This window comes from Carex rostrata, chromosome 30 (assembly GCF_964058835.1).
Source record: "Carex rostrata chromosome 30, lpCarRost1.2, whole genome shotgun sequence".
Lineage (NCBI taxonomy): Eukaryota > Viridiplantae > Streptophyta > Magnoliopsida > Poales > Cyperaceae > Carex > Carex rostrata.
Window position 1 is genome coordinate 813,365 of NC_135947.1, and position 17,422 is coordinate 830,786.

General features: G+C 34.3%; 1 protein-coding gene, 1 long non-coding RNA gene and 1 other non-coding gene across 3 annotated transcripts; 2 read left to right on the top strand and 1 right to left on the bottom strand.

The window, feature by feature from the left end:
• Positions 1 to 380: 380 nt before the first annotated feature.
• On the top strand, positions 381 to 540 carry LOC144547121 (U1 spliceosomal RNA). The gene has a single exon (XR_013509009.1). It is a non-coding gene; the product is annotated as a U1 spliceosomal RNA (small nuclear RNA).
• Positions 541 to 3,692: 3,152 nt separating this feature from the next.
• Positions 3,693 to 4,532, top strand: LOC144546744 (uncharacterized). The gene is made up of 2 exons (XR_013508872.1): positions 3,693 to 3,849; positions 4,287 to 4,532. It is a non-coding gene; the product is annotated as an uncharacterized LOC144546744 (long non-coding RNA).
• Positions 4,533 to 5,395: 863 nt separating this feature from the next.
• Positions 5,396 to 10,746, bottom strand: LOC144546923 (plant cysteine oxidase 4-like). Its single transcript, XM_078295515.1, has 6 exons — positions 10,584 to 10,746; positions 8,950 to 9,146; positions 8,421 to 8,578; positions 7,276 to 7,435; positions 6,570 to 6,782; positions 5,396 to 5,675 (listed from the first exon to the last, which is right to left on the bottom strand). Exons 2-6 carry the CDS (start codon positions 9,047 to 9,049, stop codon positions 5,560 to 5,562), a joined length of 747 nt encoding a protein of 248 aa, XP_078151641.1. The 5' UTR covers positions 9,050 to 9,146; positions 10,584 to 10,746; the 3' UTR covers positions 5,396 to 5,559.
• Positions 10,747 to 17,422: the final 6,676 nt, after the last annotated feature.

Here is a 17,422-nt window from a genome sequence, read left to right on the forward strand (position 1 = left end):
GATATAAGACATTTGGTGATATGGTTCACATGACCACGTCACAACAATAAAAATACAGAACGTCATTTAAATTATACATTTTCTCAACGAATTAACAAAGCCCAATGAAATAATTAGGCCTAATGATATCAATAAAGCCCAATAAAATGGCAGGGACCGTCACTTAAAAATACAGACATTTGTTGCATTTTGGACTTGCTTCTATGAAATTAGGCTCAATGATATCAATAAAGCCTAAAAAATTTAAAAAGCCAGACGAGAAGGAAGCGCTCTGTCCGGTTCTAGTAGTTACGCCTAAAATGTTAGTCCCACATGCAAAGAACAAAAGCGCTGAGCACGCAGGGTATCTATAAAATGAGCTGGGCGTGCAACGTTTTGAAGTACTTACCTGGACGGGGTCTATGAACGATCAAGAAGGTTCATGGCCTAGGCTAGTGGCCCACATTGCACATGGTGGGAGTGCTGGCTTACCATCTGCCCAAGTGGCAGAGTGGACGTCGTAATTTGTTTCTGAGGGGGTACGCGTTCGCGCGGCCCCTGCCATTTCATAATTCAACTTTGAAAAGACGAGATATGATTCTCATACCTATTTCGTTTTTTTTTCCGGGTCTATTTAAGGGGTTGAATTGAACCCAATGCAGAAGTTCAGGGTTCAATTCCTAACTTTGCTTAGGAAAACTAATTAAAACAGATGCAAAAATATATAATAAAAACATTAATAATAGACAGAAACAAAGGACTTTTAGAAGTACAAATCATCCTTGCTGCAAAAAATCCTAGGTGCTCTGTCAAAAGAAAATCTAGCAACACTAAATTAAAAAACCCAAAAAAAAAAATTTAACTTGCCAAGTTATGCACCTCATGAAGTAAGTGATTCCAGAGCAGAGGAATGATGGAGTAACGTGACAACGGCACCAAATTAAGTTGTGCTCGCCAAAGGACATAGTCACATTCAAGTGCTTTAGATTGGAAAATTTCGGCAGTTCTTTGCCTGGTTCCAACAAGATAGTAAATGGAAACATCTCATCCTGTAGGAATCACACAAAAGTCAAGGAAAACCAATTAAAACAACAATTTTACCTGATAAGACAAAATAATCACATTTATATCAGATGCGTAATAAATGTTCTAACTGACATAGCAACAGCAGCTAACTGATAGATATCAGTTAAGACAGAAAATTTAGACCTCTGTAATGCCAGAACACGCTGCCCACTCAAACCTTGTGCTAATTCCCAAAGTGGTGAAACCAACTCAGGTCACAGAGTTTAGACCAATAAGCGTTTGTAACTTTCTGTAAAGCTGTTGGAAGGAAAATGCAACCCTGGATGAGTTGCATACTTTCTTCTAGCCAATCAGCTTTCGTTCCAGGTCGCAATATCTCCTATTACCAAGAAGCTCACCTCAATTATGAGAAATTTTCTATGGGGTGGCACGAATGACAAGCGATACAAGCAGCCATAGTTCCCGGCATTGACCAGCTTCAGGCCGTCATCACAACAGCAAAGAGAAGCTAAGGTAAGTTCTCTTATACATCCTGAAACACACGTGCAACTTTCAGGCGATACATGAGCTATTTGGGTACTCGGTTGCACTTCACATTACCACCACTGAGCATTTAAGGCCGGTAAAACTACCAGCGTCAGACCGGTTGTTGTTTACCACTACCGGTGTCAGGCCGGTTGCAGTTTACCTTCGCTAGAGATGGGAACTTCACTGTCAAGAGGGCATACTAACTGATAAATGTGTATAATCACGAGTATATGTGCTATGTTGATGTATCGTGGGAACCCCACGAGGCAAGCCAGGGTAGATTGCACGGGTGAGAAAGAAGGGGATTTTCATTTCCAAATTTTGTGTTACTGGAACAAATGTAAGAAGGCCTATATTAATGTGTAAACAAGAATGAGGAAGGTGGGATCGCACTGCAACAGTGCCAAAGAGCAAGGAGAGTGGTACATACTGGTAAACTGTTAATGACCGAATTACCCCTGATCAGTTTCTGTTAGTTTGAATAGCAGGCTCTTTCCTGCCCAGGAAATCCATCGTGTACCAGACTACCAGTCATAATCAAGCAAGTTTACTGGGCGAACATCACTATGAATGGATCTCTACCAGCACAATTCGATCTGCTAGCTACTGGTACGGTCTACTGGTACAGTGCCAATTCCTCTCCAGCTGGTGAGTAGCTGATGGATATGCAACCTGCTGGTACCAGTAATATACTAAACCTGTCCTACGGATCTTTAAAAGAAAAAAGGATCCTCAAAAATAAAAACAAAAGGAACAAAATTTACTCAACCCTTTACCAGCTAGCCCGTTACCTATTCCATTAAAATTGAAATGATTTAGGGTACTACTGTAGGTTACCTAAAAAAAACTTTTCAACTAAATCAAAGTTCTGTTAGAGAGAACTGTGAAAAGAAGGTCTAAATTAGTTTGAAAAGGTATATTTCTTCAAAAAAAAATAATGTAGAGAGGTGTATTAATGTATAGATAAGCTGTTGGTCTTACAGATTTCATATATTTGGAGTTGCATCTAATTTAATTACCATTTGATATCTCATCAAAAGTCACTATATATGGACTGTTCTAATTTTCAAATTATTATAATAAATAATAGAACTTCCATAAAAAGAAAATCATTGTTCGTGTGTATCATATGATTAAAATAAAAATCACATTGCAAATATCTACTTTTAAAAGTGTAAGTTATTTTTATGGTTGTAAACAATTACAAGAATAATATATTTTCAATAAATCCACTATTTTTTTTATTTGAAAAAGACAGTTATGTTTTCATTTTCTTAGAAAAGATCATATCACATCAACTCTTTTTTCTTGAAGAAGAAGCAAAGCCTTTTTTTTCTTTTTTATAAAGCAAAGATACAAAATGTTTGTGTGGCATTGGTATATTCTGTATCATTCGTATAGAAACGTGTAACATAACCGTTGATACAAATGAGTAACACCGAAGGCCAAAATAATTAAAAAAATAGTTCAAAAAATTCTAAAGGGACATATGTGGCTTTTTCATTGGATGAAAATTTAGATGACAAAGCAATACAGCTAAAGCAATGCTTGACAGAATAAAGTGCACAAGATGTTGACTTCATGAATACTACTTATACTTAAAAAATATATATATAAAAAAACGAAAGGCTCTATACGGATATAATTTTTTGTTTAAAGGCTTTTTAGGTCACGAATTTTTTTTACAAAAACCTAAGTATTAGGTATTAGGTAATTGGGTACATATATTTTAATACGTGTAATATCTCTCAAAATATTGAGGCGTGTGCTTGCGGGATTTTAACATATAATTCAACCTACAGTATGGTGAGCACAAATTTTCTTAATTTTTAATTTCATATAAAAATAACTAAAACGAGAAATATTCACAAGTCCCTGTAACAAAATAATAGTTTAATCATTGCGTGGCATCACCTCAAGACTTCCTGTTTAACCTAAAAGCGATGAGCAATATTATTTAATCATACCATCCTATTAAACCTTAACACGATGCATTAATTGTTCTATTTTAAAATCTCAGGTGGTGTAGCCCATTTTTGTTGCATCCTTTTCAAACTACGTGGTTGTCACCACTTTCTTGCTCTCCTTGCATTTTTATAAATGCATAGCACAAACAAGAGAGGTAATACATAATAATAGAGAGAGAAAGGGAGAGAGAGAGAGAGAGAGAGAGATAAGAAATGGATGCGTTGGAGGGAAGATGGTTTGGCATGGCAAATGTAGAGTTGGTTTCTTTTGGTTTTAATAATGATGCCAATATGGTCTCTCCAAGCAATGGAAATGTAGTTTCCATTTCAGAGTATATCTCCCAATTAGGTACACTCTTCTCTTCTCGCTCTCACTTTTTTCTTTTTCTGAAATTTTGCATTGAAATCCAGAATTGCTTAATTTTTTTTATCAAAACAAGTATTCCACTTGCAATAAAAAAATTAATTTGTTGGATTTTCACAAGAAAGACAGTTTTTAAATTTGCTCAAAATGTTAAATTTGCCTTTATTAGCCCTTGCTAAAGAATTGTTCTCATACAGTTCAGAATATTCAGTTTAATCCATTTAATTTATTGTTTAGACTAAAAAGTGTTTCTATAACTCTTTTGCTATTGTGGTAATCTGCAGCTCATCATGTAATTTCAGCAATATGTCTCTTAATCACATTAAAAAAAATATAGTTTAACGGTATCATTTTTTTCTACCAACGAAAGATACCGTATTTTTCTACCTGAATACATACTAAAATTTAAGAGCAATATTCAGATGAAGCTGTGGCGAGAAGGATCAATAGCATGAATCAGAGACTAATGGAGTTGGAGATGCAAATGCAATTGCTAGAAACAGAGATCTGTAAAGTAAATGGTCCTTATCACTTGTAAAAACAGAGATCTTGTGATTTTCATTATCTCTTGTTAATTGTGGATTTCTTGTAAATGGGACATATATTTTGTACCGCTCCATAATTTTCTCAAAAGTGCTGTCTATAACTCTTCTTATTAGAAAAAGAAATTTGCACAAAATTTATTCGAAGTTGAACCCAAACCGTCCGATCTGTGTTGAGATTCGTGGTAATAATATATAATTTAATAAATTTAAACGGTCCATAAATCTAAAAGGTTTGCGCGTATTTTGTGAATTTGAGGGAATAAAGGAGCTCAAATGAGGAAACGATGGCATTAAAAAAAATGAAAGAGACAATAAACAAAAATGACAGCATGGGCCGCACTGTTGCATATGCAAAACCAATGAAAATAGGGCCTTAATGGAAACGTAGGCCTATTGAGAAAAGATTATAACTGGAATAAGAAACAACTTGAATTAAAATCTTCAACCGGATTTTTTTTTTTTTTTTTTTTTTTGGCACGCAATGCACGAGGTAGCATTAGTTCGACCAATTCTTTCAAATGTTTATGTGAATTTACTAGGTTAGTTTTTAGCTTAGCATTTGATCCGATACATACATGCAATTCGGCATTCTATATGACTAAAATTAACTATTAACATCTTTGTGGCATTTATCTGCAGGGCACAGTGCCAAACTATAAAATTAAAAAAATATATTGTAATAACACTTTAAAGAAAGCAGATATAAATAAGGCAAAATTAGGTCGCTGATATTATCCACACATCCGTGCACCAGCAAACATGCACAGTTTAAATTTTTTATCATGCTATTTTTAAGTACAGAAAGTCTCATTGTTATAGTATTAGTAACACACTACAAAACTAGAACAAAAGAAATAACAGGACACGCACAAAGCTGCCTGTTTTGTGCGAGGTTATAACACATGTACTAGCAAAAAAAAAGGGAAAAAATACATAGACGGATCGGGTCGGGGGGGTTATGCATCATATGTTAGACATGTACAATCTACTGTAACAGCCTACAAGTATAGTTCCCAACAGAGTTATTATTATGCTAAAAATCAAAGAAAAGAAACAAAAGTAGACAACTCAGCACAACTTCACGACTAACTAAAGCCGACCAACCGTACAATAACCCAATAAAAATGTTATATAAATGTTGAGAATTCATTCAAGTATTTACAACAGGTCCTTTGTACAAACCTCTCCTAATGACAAAACTATCTGGCGGCTGGCATTCTTCTAACCACGTCACTTCTGAAGCCTCTATGCCACTCGGCAAAGCACCTACACAAATGCATTTAGTCATGCCTAAAATTTATGCAAAGCTTGAATTTTTTTATAACAAAAATTGTGATTTTTTTTAACATGTGGTGGCCCAAGCAGAGCATAAATCCAACTGACTGAGGGCTATGGCACTATGCATAGCGCTGATTGGTCCGAACTATAGATGCAAAGCTTGAATTTTTTTACAACAAAAATTGTGATTTTTTTTAACATGTGGTGACCCAAGCAGAGCATAAATCCAACTGACTGAGGGCTATGGTACTATGCATAGCGCTGATTGGTCCGAACTATAGATGAATATTTTCGTTTTCAAAACCTAAATAGCCGATCTAAGCTGTTCAACATGACCTCCACATGAAAATGTACTTGCATATCAAATTTTACAATTTTTTTAGAACTTTTTACTATTTTTTTGGATAGGTAAAAAGTCATTACATTTGAATGGTTTAGAATCTTTAGATAAGAGTGATATTCTACCTATCTAAACAAATTCTAAATTCTAAAAATATTGATCTCCAAGTACATTTTCATATGGAGTTCATGTTGAACGGTACAGATTGATTGTTTGGACTTTGAAAATGAAGATATTGATCCATAGTACGGACAAATATGCGCTATGCATAGTACCATAGCCTCACTCAATCCAACTTACAAAAAAGCTGTAATTAATGGTCTGGCAAATGGTACTAGGATAGTTGCAATCTTGACACATTCCTTGTATAAATAAATAATTGCACAATGAAAAAAGAGAAGAAACTTCATATTTTATTAAAATTGCCCTCAAATCTTAACTTATGAATTAGGGGCCCTGGTTGAATAAAACATGCATATTGGATTACTATCAATTGAGGAGATTCCCTAATATGACTCTAAATAAGATGAGAAATAATTTACCTATGACGTCCTTTTTGGGTGATTTTTTAAAGTAAGAGCAATGTCTCCCTTGATCAGACGAATAAGGAGGAGAGAGAATGTCAAAAAGAGCACAAGGAGTGACGGCCTTGAAGTAATGAATGTTCCCACCATTTGTTGGGTATAAAACGGTGGTCGCACATGGCGCTGACATTTGGCCATCCTTGACCAGCTTTGCTGGTCTTGTGGTAGTAACTATAGTAAAAAGAAAAAAAACAGAGAAAACAGAAAGAACCACAATTAAAGCTCATTTTTTTTATTGATGTATACAAGTTGTTAAAAGAGTGAGGCTATGATAATATGCATATTACGGATCGACCTGTGCTATGGATTCATATCTCTATTTCAAATTAAAACAGTCGATCTGAACCATTAAACATGATCTCCATATGAAAATGTACTTGCAGACCAAATTTTACATTTTTTTCAGAATTTTTTTAGATAGGTAAAAAACCACTGTTTTTGGATGGCGGCAATTATATTTTCTACCTAGCTAAAAAATAGTAAAAAATTCTAAAAAATGTAAAATTTGGTCTGCAAATATTTTCACATGAAGATCATGTTGAACGGTTCAGATCGACTGTTTGGACTATATAAATAAAGATAAAGAGTCCATAGTGTGGACCATTGTGTAATATGCATATTACCATAGCCTCAATCTTGTTAAAAACTAAAAGACAAAACTAACCTTCTGACGATGGCTTGGACGGCTCGGATGGCTCACCCACATCAATCCAATCATACGACTTGACATGAATAGTACCATACAAAAGCTTGCTCAGCACAGTCATCCCTGGGTGGTTATGAAGTGGTATAATGGATGATGGCGGCATGCAAAATATGCCAATCTGCATTCAAAGTTTGTATTAGGCAATGTCTATTACAATTTTTTTGTTTTTTAGACAGTCAAGACTAGTTCAGTTCAGCTTAAGCACGACCCAGGTTCTGATTTAAAATATAATAGCTGAGCTCAATCTCAGAATAAACTCAATATAACAATTTTTTTTCTAGTTCAGTTTGAGCAAATGAAAAATGATGCTCGGTACACACCTGCAGATTCCAGTTTTACTGTTATCTTTTATATGCTCAGTTGATTGTTCAATCATAAATAAGCTAAATCAAGGCCTCTTCAAGTAATACAATAGCTAAATTTACCAAGGTGATGAGGTAACACTAATGGTACACACCGTCTAAAATGGTAAACCTTGGTTAGAAAAAAGAATATGAATCCTCCATCTGTCTTGTAATATGACCAAAATCTAGTGCATATATTTTGCACACGTTAATACCATGACTTTTGAACAAAATAAAGAAATTCAGGGGCCGAGCCAGAACGGGGCATAGTGGGGAAAAAATTTAGGGTATGATACAAATTTGTAATTATTTTCTAAATCAATTATATTTTTATAATGATTATGTACAGAAGTATAGTTTGAGAGGAATATTTTACAATATATTTTGTGCAATGAAGCATAATTCCATAGTTACTTCAAATATCGACCATATGTTTACAATTTTTTTATTGAGAAGTATAGCTTTAGAGGTATACTTTGAAAAATATTTGGGCGGGAATTGGCCACTGCAGAAATTGGCCAAACTAAGACAAGCTTATTCTCAAGAATCACAGCAGTGCATGCTTCCATTAAAAAGCTGAAATAAACACAAGCTAAATATTGAATAAATTTTTTTCCAGTACAATTATGACGTGTGTAGCTTGCATCTTTGCCAGTGTGAAATCGTACAAGGTCGTGTGAAATTTTTTGGGACCTTTACAAGAAAATTGTCACATTTTTTTAAACATGCAAAAGTAGACGAATGAAAAAATATACGTACGGAGAAGCTTTCAGACTCATGTATGTGCAAATATTTAATAGGAGGCAAATATTGTCCATTCCGACCTCGTCTCCCGTTGGGCCCTTGGGTTGAGGCTGTCCAGATGCGTACCAATTGTGCCTCTTGTTCAAGCCCAACATCAGCAGGCTTTATTTTATCTGAACGACACAGAAACCAAACTAAAACAAGTAAGCCATAAGGGATTTCATGCTTCGGTACATAAAGGAACATTGTCTTACACATGACACACAAAAATAAATTATAACAAGGGAAATCTAACAAATTTTTATGCACATGCCATGCTCTATATAAAAAAGTAAGTACAATCCTCATCATTCAAAAAAAAAAGTTTCTGAAGATTTTATCTTACTCCCATTAATCTAAGCACTCTACCTACATCCATTTAACTAATTAGAAATGTTCCTTTATTTGCCTAACAAAGTAAATCTAGTACATACTGGCGTCAAACAGTATGGCATTTTTTGACATTCCTTCAAAATAATTAATAATCTTGCTTTATTGTGCTCACCTAATAAGGTACGAACTTGTTCAAGAGCTTCTTCAGATGCAGGTCCATTTGCGGAGAATGAATTCTTGCAAGCTTTATGCAGTCTTTTTATAGCGGGCATAGTTGGGCCCACAATTTATAACCCGATCACCAGTTGTTAACAAATTAGAAATTTTCCTTTATTTGCCTAACAAAGTTGGTTCAGATATAACCAGAACCTGTATCATGAATACATAAATAGTTTTAAAAGACTGAAATTTATAGCGTAAAGTTCAAGATTCATTTTTTTCAAAACAAGCAAACAAAAAGCCCTAAAAATACCATTCAAAAAACCTTCAAAAGTTAGTTTCATATGTAACAAAGATAGTATCTGAATTGATATATCTTACAGTACAAACATCTGGTAACGAGATCTTTTACTAACTTTCTACAATAAAATAACAAGTAATATAATGCAGGATAGCTGATTCCCACTATCAGCCTATTACTTAAGGTTATGTTGAGATGTATATACTATACATAAAGATACTTTATGTATAAAAGATGCATGCACCCACCCACACGTTACATAAATGACCTGACATATCTGGAAATTTTGGAACAAAATAGGAAACTTACAGACCACGAGTCCTAAATTGAAGTTCTTCCTCTTTGACACAAACCCCACTTTCATGGGATAAAGCTTGTATTTGAACTAAGATAATTGTACTTTTTGGAAAATAGATTGGTTCGCATCAAATTTGCTATGTCTATTGCTCCATTACGATAAATGGGGTCATTTGGCATGTACAATTAAAAAAAAAAAAAAGGAACTACTTAACCGGATGAGCTATTCTAAATGTTCTGGATATAAATACAGACCGACCTCGATAACCATGTAAATAAATGCAAATTGATTGTGTTTGGCATGCATTTCAATTAGTGTACCATAATATTTTTTCCATCTTGACTTGGTTTTGAAAGCTGAAATTGAAAGAACAAAACTAGTTTGATTTACACAATCATTAGATGGTGGGAACATGAATCTAGTACCTTATACCGACAATGGAAAGGGATCATTAAAACAATCTCAAATGCATATAAGCATGCCAAAGAGGTAGTATGCATGGTGACATATATAGGATGACACATAAAATGAATAACAGGTAATGCATTGCATATTTAGACAACTCTTCCCTCTTCATCTGTAAAATAGCATAATTTCTAAATCTAATATTGATGCCATATAAAATTCAACCATCTATGCACAAAATTGAATTTAATCAAACAAGAGTGCAAATTGGGAGAAAAATACGAATCTCTCTTGATCAATTAGCATACTACTGATCAGGTAAATTTTTTATAATTATGCTGTTAGATTATGATAGTTTACTAAGTTAAATAAAATGCAGAACGCATACAGAACCTCCAAAATTTGACAAAAGTAATACTTTTAGGGGGCAAAATGCAAAATCTGAAGACTGAAAATTTCAAACAATTATATCTGCACAACATCATTTGAGCTATGGATCATAATCCCTAAATCACAAAAAGGGAAACAATCAATTCATACCCACGCACAGTTATTCAGCCAAACAGAGATGAACTTCAGACAAACCCATCTTAGATAAACAAAATCGAGCATCAATCGATGCGAAACAGATCGAGTAAAGTACCTTGAAGTAGGATTAAATCGAGCTGTGATCGGAGAGAAGGACAGATAGATTTGATTTGAGGTCAGGAGCTGTGCGGGAGAAGAGAAGAGGAGAGGAGGCGGCTCGAGCCTGAGCTCGAGTTTTTGTTGGATCCAAGAGGCTGCTCAGTGCTCACGGGAAAAGCAAGGCAACAAAAATAAATACCGTCTTTTTCTTGGGTACGGCTGATTGTTCTCTCAGGTACCTGACTGAATACAATTCCCTCTTATTAATTCTCAGCCGAGCGATTGATATTCGTTGCCCGTTTAGATATAGGAGTGCATTTTGAGATTCGTGCCAAGTTAAAACTAACGACTCTGATCTAACTGTACTCAGTCAGGTATTGTACTGGATATGAATTCCAGCTTTGATGACTAGTGTGACTTTTCACAGTGGAACTAATTCTCTCTTTTATTAACCCTGATCTGAAAAGAAAACATCATAACATGCTTTGTTTAGTAGAGGTTAATAATTACGTTATCAAATTTATATATCGACGGTGTAGTTTTGGCTTGTACAGTGCACGGACAATAGAATCAAATTCAGGAAAAGTAAAATTGTTCGCTGCGTGAAGTCATAAGATCACTGTCAATAGTTACTCGACATCTTTATCCGAAGTTATGGAATGATGTTCAATGCGTACTTTCTGGACCTATGTAGAAGACTAGCACCGTACTGAACACAATAGTCACGTGCCATCAGATATCATTTTGCCAGAATAAATCTGAAATAAAACAAAATGATATCATTACGCCGTACTAGTACTCAGGGCTGGCAAAAAAATTCGAGGTTCGTGATTCGATTCGGGTTTGATTCGAGTTTAATTCGATTCGAAATGGATTTGAATTGAAACGAATCAAATCAGGTTTGGTTCGGAATTAATTCAAACCAAATCCAAACCTAGCCTGGTTCGATCATTTTTATGGTTCGAATCTCATAATAACATCGGCCGTCTATTTACCTGATGAAATTAAAATCCAAGATAGAGAGTCATAATTTAACTTAGCCGACACTCACTCGCTCTCAAATCTCAATAACCTAGTTCTCTCCACCTCTCCCTAACTCACTCTCCCTCTAGCTCTAAAATCTAGCCGACGCTCTCGGCGACTGGCTGTCTCTCCGGCTGTCACTCCTCTCTCCGGCCTAGATGACTGTCTCTCCTCTCTTTTCGGTCGTCTCTCATAATTCATACCAGGAAAGCCGTCTCTGATGTATTTTTTCATGAACAATTTTTCAACTTAAAAACACTCATTTCATAGTTCATATCGGTAAAAGGAAGCCATGTGAATTGTCTCGCGAGAAAAAATTAATGTATAAACTACCGGTATAACTAGGACTGCTAAAAAAAAATTTAGTTCGTGATTCAATTCGGGTTCGATTCGAAAAATGTGTAGTTCGCAATTAATTCGATTCGAAATGGGTTCGGTTCGAAACGAATCAAACCAGGATCGGTTCGAAATTAATTCAAACCAAACTCAAACCTAAGGTAAGTTCGGTTCGGTTCGTTGCCACCCCTACTAGTACTACGGGTTTCCCCTTAAAAAAAATCAGAGATATTTTTTTAACCTAAAAATCTAAGTTCTAGTTTACAAGGTGATGTTAGGGGTGATTAATGAGCGAGCATGAGCGAGTTAGGGTATGATCATGCTCGCTCATTAAGTAAATGAGCGAGTTGTTAATGAGCGAGTTTAAATGAGCGAGTTGTAAATGAGCGAGCTTTTAATGAGTGAGTTATGAGCGGCTCACGAGTTATGACTTATGACTCATAACAAAATTATATAGTATGCCCACACATAACAAAATTTGTTAAAAGTCATCATAACAAAATCCAACAAATTGTCATAATTCATTTAAATAAAATATAATAAAAATTCAACAAAAATATAATCATATTAAAAAATCAACAGTATCATCAACACTTTAACAATAATACTTTCACAGCCATCGTCCAACAAACAACAATAAAATATTACAAAAATCAACAGTATCATCCAACAAAGTGTAATACTTTCACAGTAGCATCAACAGACAACAATCAACATATTACAAAAATAAAATAACTATGTTCACTATCTATTGATCTTAATGAGGAAAGATTGATGTTACACAGAATTATACATGATTAAATGTGGCAAATTCTTAATGAGCGAGTTATGAGCGAGTTGGGTCATGCTCATGCTCGCTCATTAAGTAAATGAGCGAGTTTAAATGAGCGGATAAATGAGCGAGTTTATGTGAGCTTTTAATGAGCGAGTTATGAGCGGCTCACGAGTTATGAGCGATTTATTCACCCCTAGTGATGTAGAACATTTATTATTTTTATAAAATAAAAAATTAAAACGTCAGAAAACAGTTTACAGGGTGATGTAGAACTTTTATTATTTTTATAAAATAAAAATTAAAATGTCAGAAAATAGATTGATTATTTTTTCTTTCAAAAATAATAAGGACCCGAGCAAATATTAATATCTGGTACATGTCAGGGGTACCGAAAATTTGGTTCGTTACACCACCTGCCACAACGGATCTATATGACTGTATCCCCTCAGGTACCTGAGTGTACAATAAAAAAAGAATGGTCTGGATTTAGTCTCAGCCGGACTAAAAAAAATTCGATGACTAATGTAGATATGGGGGTTCTATCTTGAGATTGTGCTAGAGTTAAAAAACGATCTGAATTTTCGAATTACACCCTTATGTAACAAGAACACATAAAACTGGCCCCTACATTACCTCCGAATAGGCACCGGACACGTCGGTCACACAAAATTTGAGATATCTCAGAGGATACGCACTCTATGTAACATGAGGGGGGATATTGATTCCTGCCACAATGCTACATGCCAAGCCACACATGAATGAGGTGCACCGAAGCAAATATTCAGTCCAGGAGTTTAATGTATATAAATAAATCATAAAAATAAATAGGTTTAGCAAAAAAAATTGTATTTAAACGCATCACTCTTAAAGTAAAATGGTTTGAACGGTTTGGATTAATTGTTTGAAGTCTATTTAATTGGAATTTGAATTTTTTTTACTATTTTTTTGAGAATTTTTCAAAATAGGGTTTTTCATATTTTTTTTTTTATTTTTTAAAATATATTTTATGACTGTTTTGAAAATTCTGAAAAAATAGTAAAAAAATTCCAGAAAATAAAAAATTTGGTCTTCAAGCACATATTAATATGAAGAACATGTTGGCGCCTTGGATCGACCATTTAGACATCGGAAACGTAAAAACGAGTTATAAGCATATGACCACATATGCTTATAAAAGTAAAATAGCCAACCTATATATATATATAGAGAGAGAGAGAGAGAGATGGGCTACGGTACATTGCAATGTATAGCCTCTTTTGTACATTGCACTATAAATCACGTGATTCAAAGTTCAAATAACCGATCCAAACCATTCATCTTGTTGTCCATATTAATGTGTCTGGAGACCAAATTTTACATTTTTTTTGGAATTTTTTTACTATTTTTTTAGATTTATTGAAAATCGCTATTTTTAGACAAATCTAGAACATAAAAAAACAGCGATTTTCAATAAATCTAAAAAAATAGTAAAAAAATTTCAAAAAATGTAAAATTTGATCTCCAAACATATTAATATGGATAACAAGATGAACGGTTTGGATCGGTTGTTGGGACTTTGAATCACATGATTTATAGTGCAATGTACAAAGAAAGCTATACATTGCAATGTATCATAGTCCATCTCTCTCTATATATGGACTTTGAATCGGGTTTTGATACATGGGATTGAAAGAAAATCTCATGTTTGGCATTTCTGGGTAGCTCACTTGGTTATTATGTAGCAAGGATATGAGTAGGAGTTGAACGTTGGTCTACTGGGATCCATTGAGTTGTAGTTCAACACTGAATAAATTAGCAAGAACGAGTTTTTTTTTTTCAGAAAAATATAAAACTATGAAATGGAGGTATAGATAAATTCATGTTTGTAGGTGAGCATGATGTAAATTGAAGACTAAAATTAGGAACATTGTTAAATTTAAGACTAAAATTACGATACACGCTAAATAGATATTTTTTTCTCCGACTTTTTTCGTTGTCTATTTTTATAATTGTTTTTGTCACAAAGAAAAACCGAATTGCAAATAGGATATGATAATAAAAGCAACATTAAATATGATGAATTCATGAATAGTGTAATCCTAAATTAAAGTATTTATATATTGAGGAGTTTGGCTAGTATAACATCAGTGTCATTTCAACCTATATAACACCAACTCTAAAACCTATCAAATCGACTTCAAACGGTGACCTTATGCTATCCATAGCACCTAAGCCTTACTCTTGAATGTATGAAGTACTTATTTAACCCACCATTAAAAAAAAATGTAGCATGTTTTAGGAAAATTTCAGTCTTCTAACTGAACAGTTTCTAAGCACAAATGGGTCATTGCTCTACTTGGGGTACATATATTTTGAAGCGCCAGTGAGCACGTGGGATCAAAATATAAAAATATGGGCCGAATTAAAGATTATTGGATCGAAAGATCGAATTTTTGAAGTGCTTAATTGGGGTGTAGAAGAGAATATTTTTTTTTTTTTCAATTTTCAATTGCAGCATGCAAACTAGTTTTCTTGGTCATGAAAGCTGATTTTGCTTATTTCCAAATTCCAAACGTATGGGCATGATTGACAGTTATTCTTTCCTGAACTGAGTTCTAAATTAGCTTACCTAAACCTAACTAGTATATGTTTATTTGCAAGTATGCAATTCCTGTACTATATATACAGTATACACTTCCTACCTGACTTTGGTAATACTGGAAAGCAATGTAATATTGGTCATACCAATACTGTAGTAGTGTAGTATCACAAAGTCCATACAGTCAGTATCATATTTGAGGTTCAACAATTTTTTATCAATTTGTCATCATAATTGAGAAAGCAAAATGCAACCCAAGTAATTTTACAATTCTGTCCTTGCACAAAGATCACAGGATAAACTAAACTTTGCCCAGTTACAGTACAAAACACCACCCTCTCTCTTTCAACAAAAATAAAATAAAAGCAACTACGTCATCATATAGAAAACTTGTTCACCAATGAGATGAGCTACTGAGCGCACTAACAAATCCTTATACAGAGATCAAGTATTGATTAATTTGATAAATAAATAAAAAATTTAAAAAAGACAGACACACCATAAGAAAACATGTTTTTTGTATTTTTTAAATATTTATTCACAAGCAAGCTCGGTGCCAATTCATATCTCACCCTTTTTGAAGGGGAAGCGTAGCTACAGACAGGAGATCTGGTTCCTAGTGTATGTAACATTGTAACCAGATACTCGTTTGCACTTCCTAGAATGATTAAACTTCCTAATTATATAAGAAACCAAATAAAGAATTCATTGAACAACAGAACAAGGTTTGATATATGGACCCAGAAATATTAGATGACGTTTGCAGTGACGATGAAAACAAAGAGTCAGACATATCATCTCCAGTCCGTATAGACTGGAGAACTCACATAACCTCAATTATATTATCAATATTCTCTATTTATATATCTAAGTCATCACTGTCAATGCCTTTCTGACTCAAGAATTGCTTAGAATCTGCACACGCCATTCGGTTGCATTATAATATTTTTTAGGTAGACATGCATGTGTATATTTTCCCTTAAATTAAGGAAAAATCATGAAGGCCAAGGGAAAGACCAAAAACCTGTCAGTTATGAAAATATCAAAATATGGATGAATTGGTTATTTTGTTTTATTAATGATCAATTGTTATCTTGTAAAATATTAATTTTCTAAATAATTCAGTGAACCCGAAATGCTGACAATAAATTCCTATGTCAGTCTTTTAAGGAGCCATTTGATCGTAATTTCAACTAACAAAATTTTGCACCTCAGATGAGAAAGAATGCGTATCCTCTTCATAAACTCAAAAGAAATTTTTTTGAGTTAATGAATTTTAACAGTTTAATTTTAAATGGAGCTAATCCGACCTCTGCCTATAATATAGGAGATCTTTAACATTAATGCAGATCTAATACGTACGAATCTTAAAGCAAATCGGATGGTCAAGATTTATTAACTTAAAAGATTCTATTTTGAATTAATGCAGATGATACAAATTCGATGAGGAAGGGGGTCAACCTTGTAGAAATTCACATCCTCTGAGATATCTCATATTTCGCGTGACTTTTTGGAAAATCTCAACCGTTCTACTACGTTCTGTGCAAATCTCAAAGCTCAAATAATACTGGCCCCCTACGTCACCCCCGAATAGGCACTGGACATGCAGCAAAATATGAGATATCTCAGAGGACACGCAATCAACTTCTAAAATATGAGATACCTCAGAGGATACGCACTCACCTTCTAGAAGGTCGTCTTCATCTTCTTTGTAATTTGCACTTCCCGAAGCAATGTATCAGGACCCCTTTTTGCTTCCCAATAAAATTTGAGGCAGCTCACTTATATTTTATTCAAGTCCAATCAGTGTGCACCAGATGTCTCTTTATTACTGAACATAATACGAAAATGTAATCGGCGTCTCGGCGAGATAACTAAAAGTTCCTTTTCTTTAAATCGTGCAAGGAATAGCTCAAGAATAGCGATTTTTGGATTAGTGATTGAGAATAGTGCTAACCCAAGAGATTCAAGAATAGCACTAACTTTGGCTATTCCGGATTTGTAGAAATGTTGTTTGGATTGTATGTTAGGAATAGCAAAGGCCAGTGGGTGCTAAATCGCTATTCTTGCGGGTGCTAAATCGCTAACCCAACGTTTTCACGGAATAACGGAATAGAGCTAATCCGGAGCTATTCTTAATCTT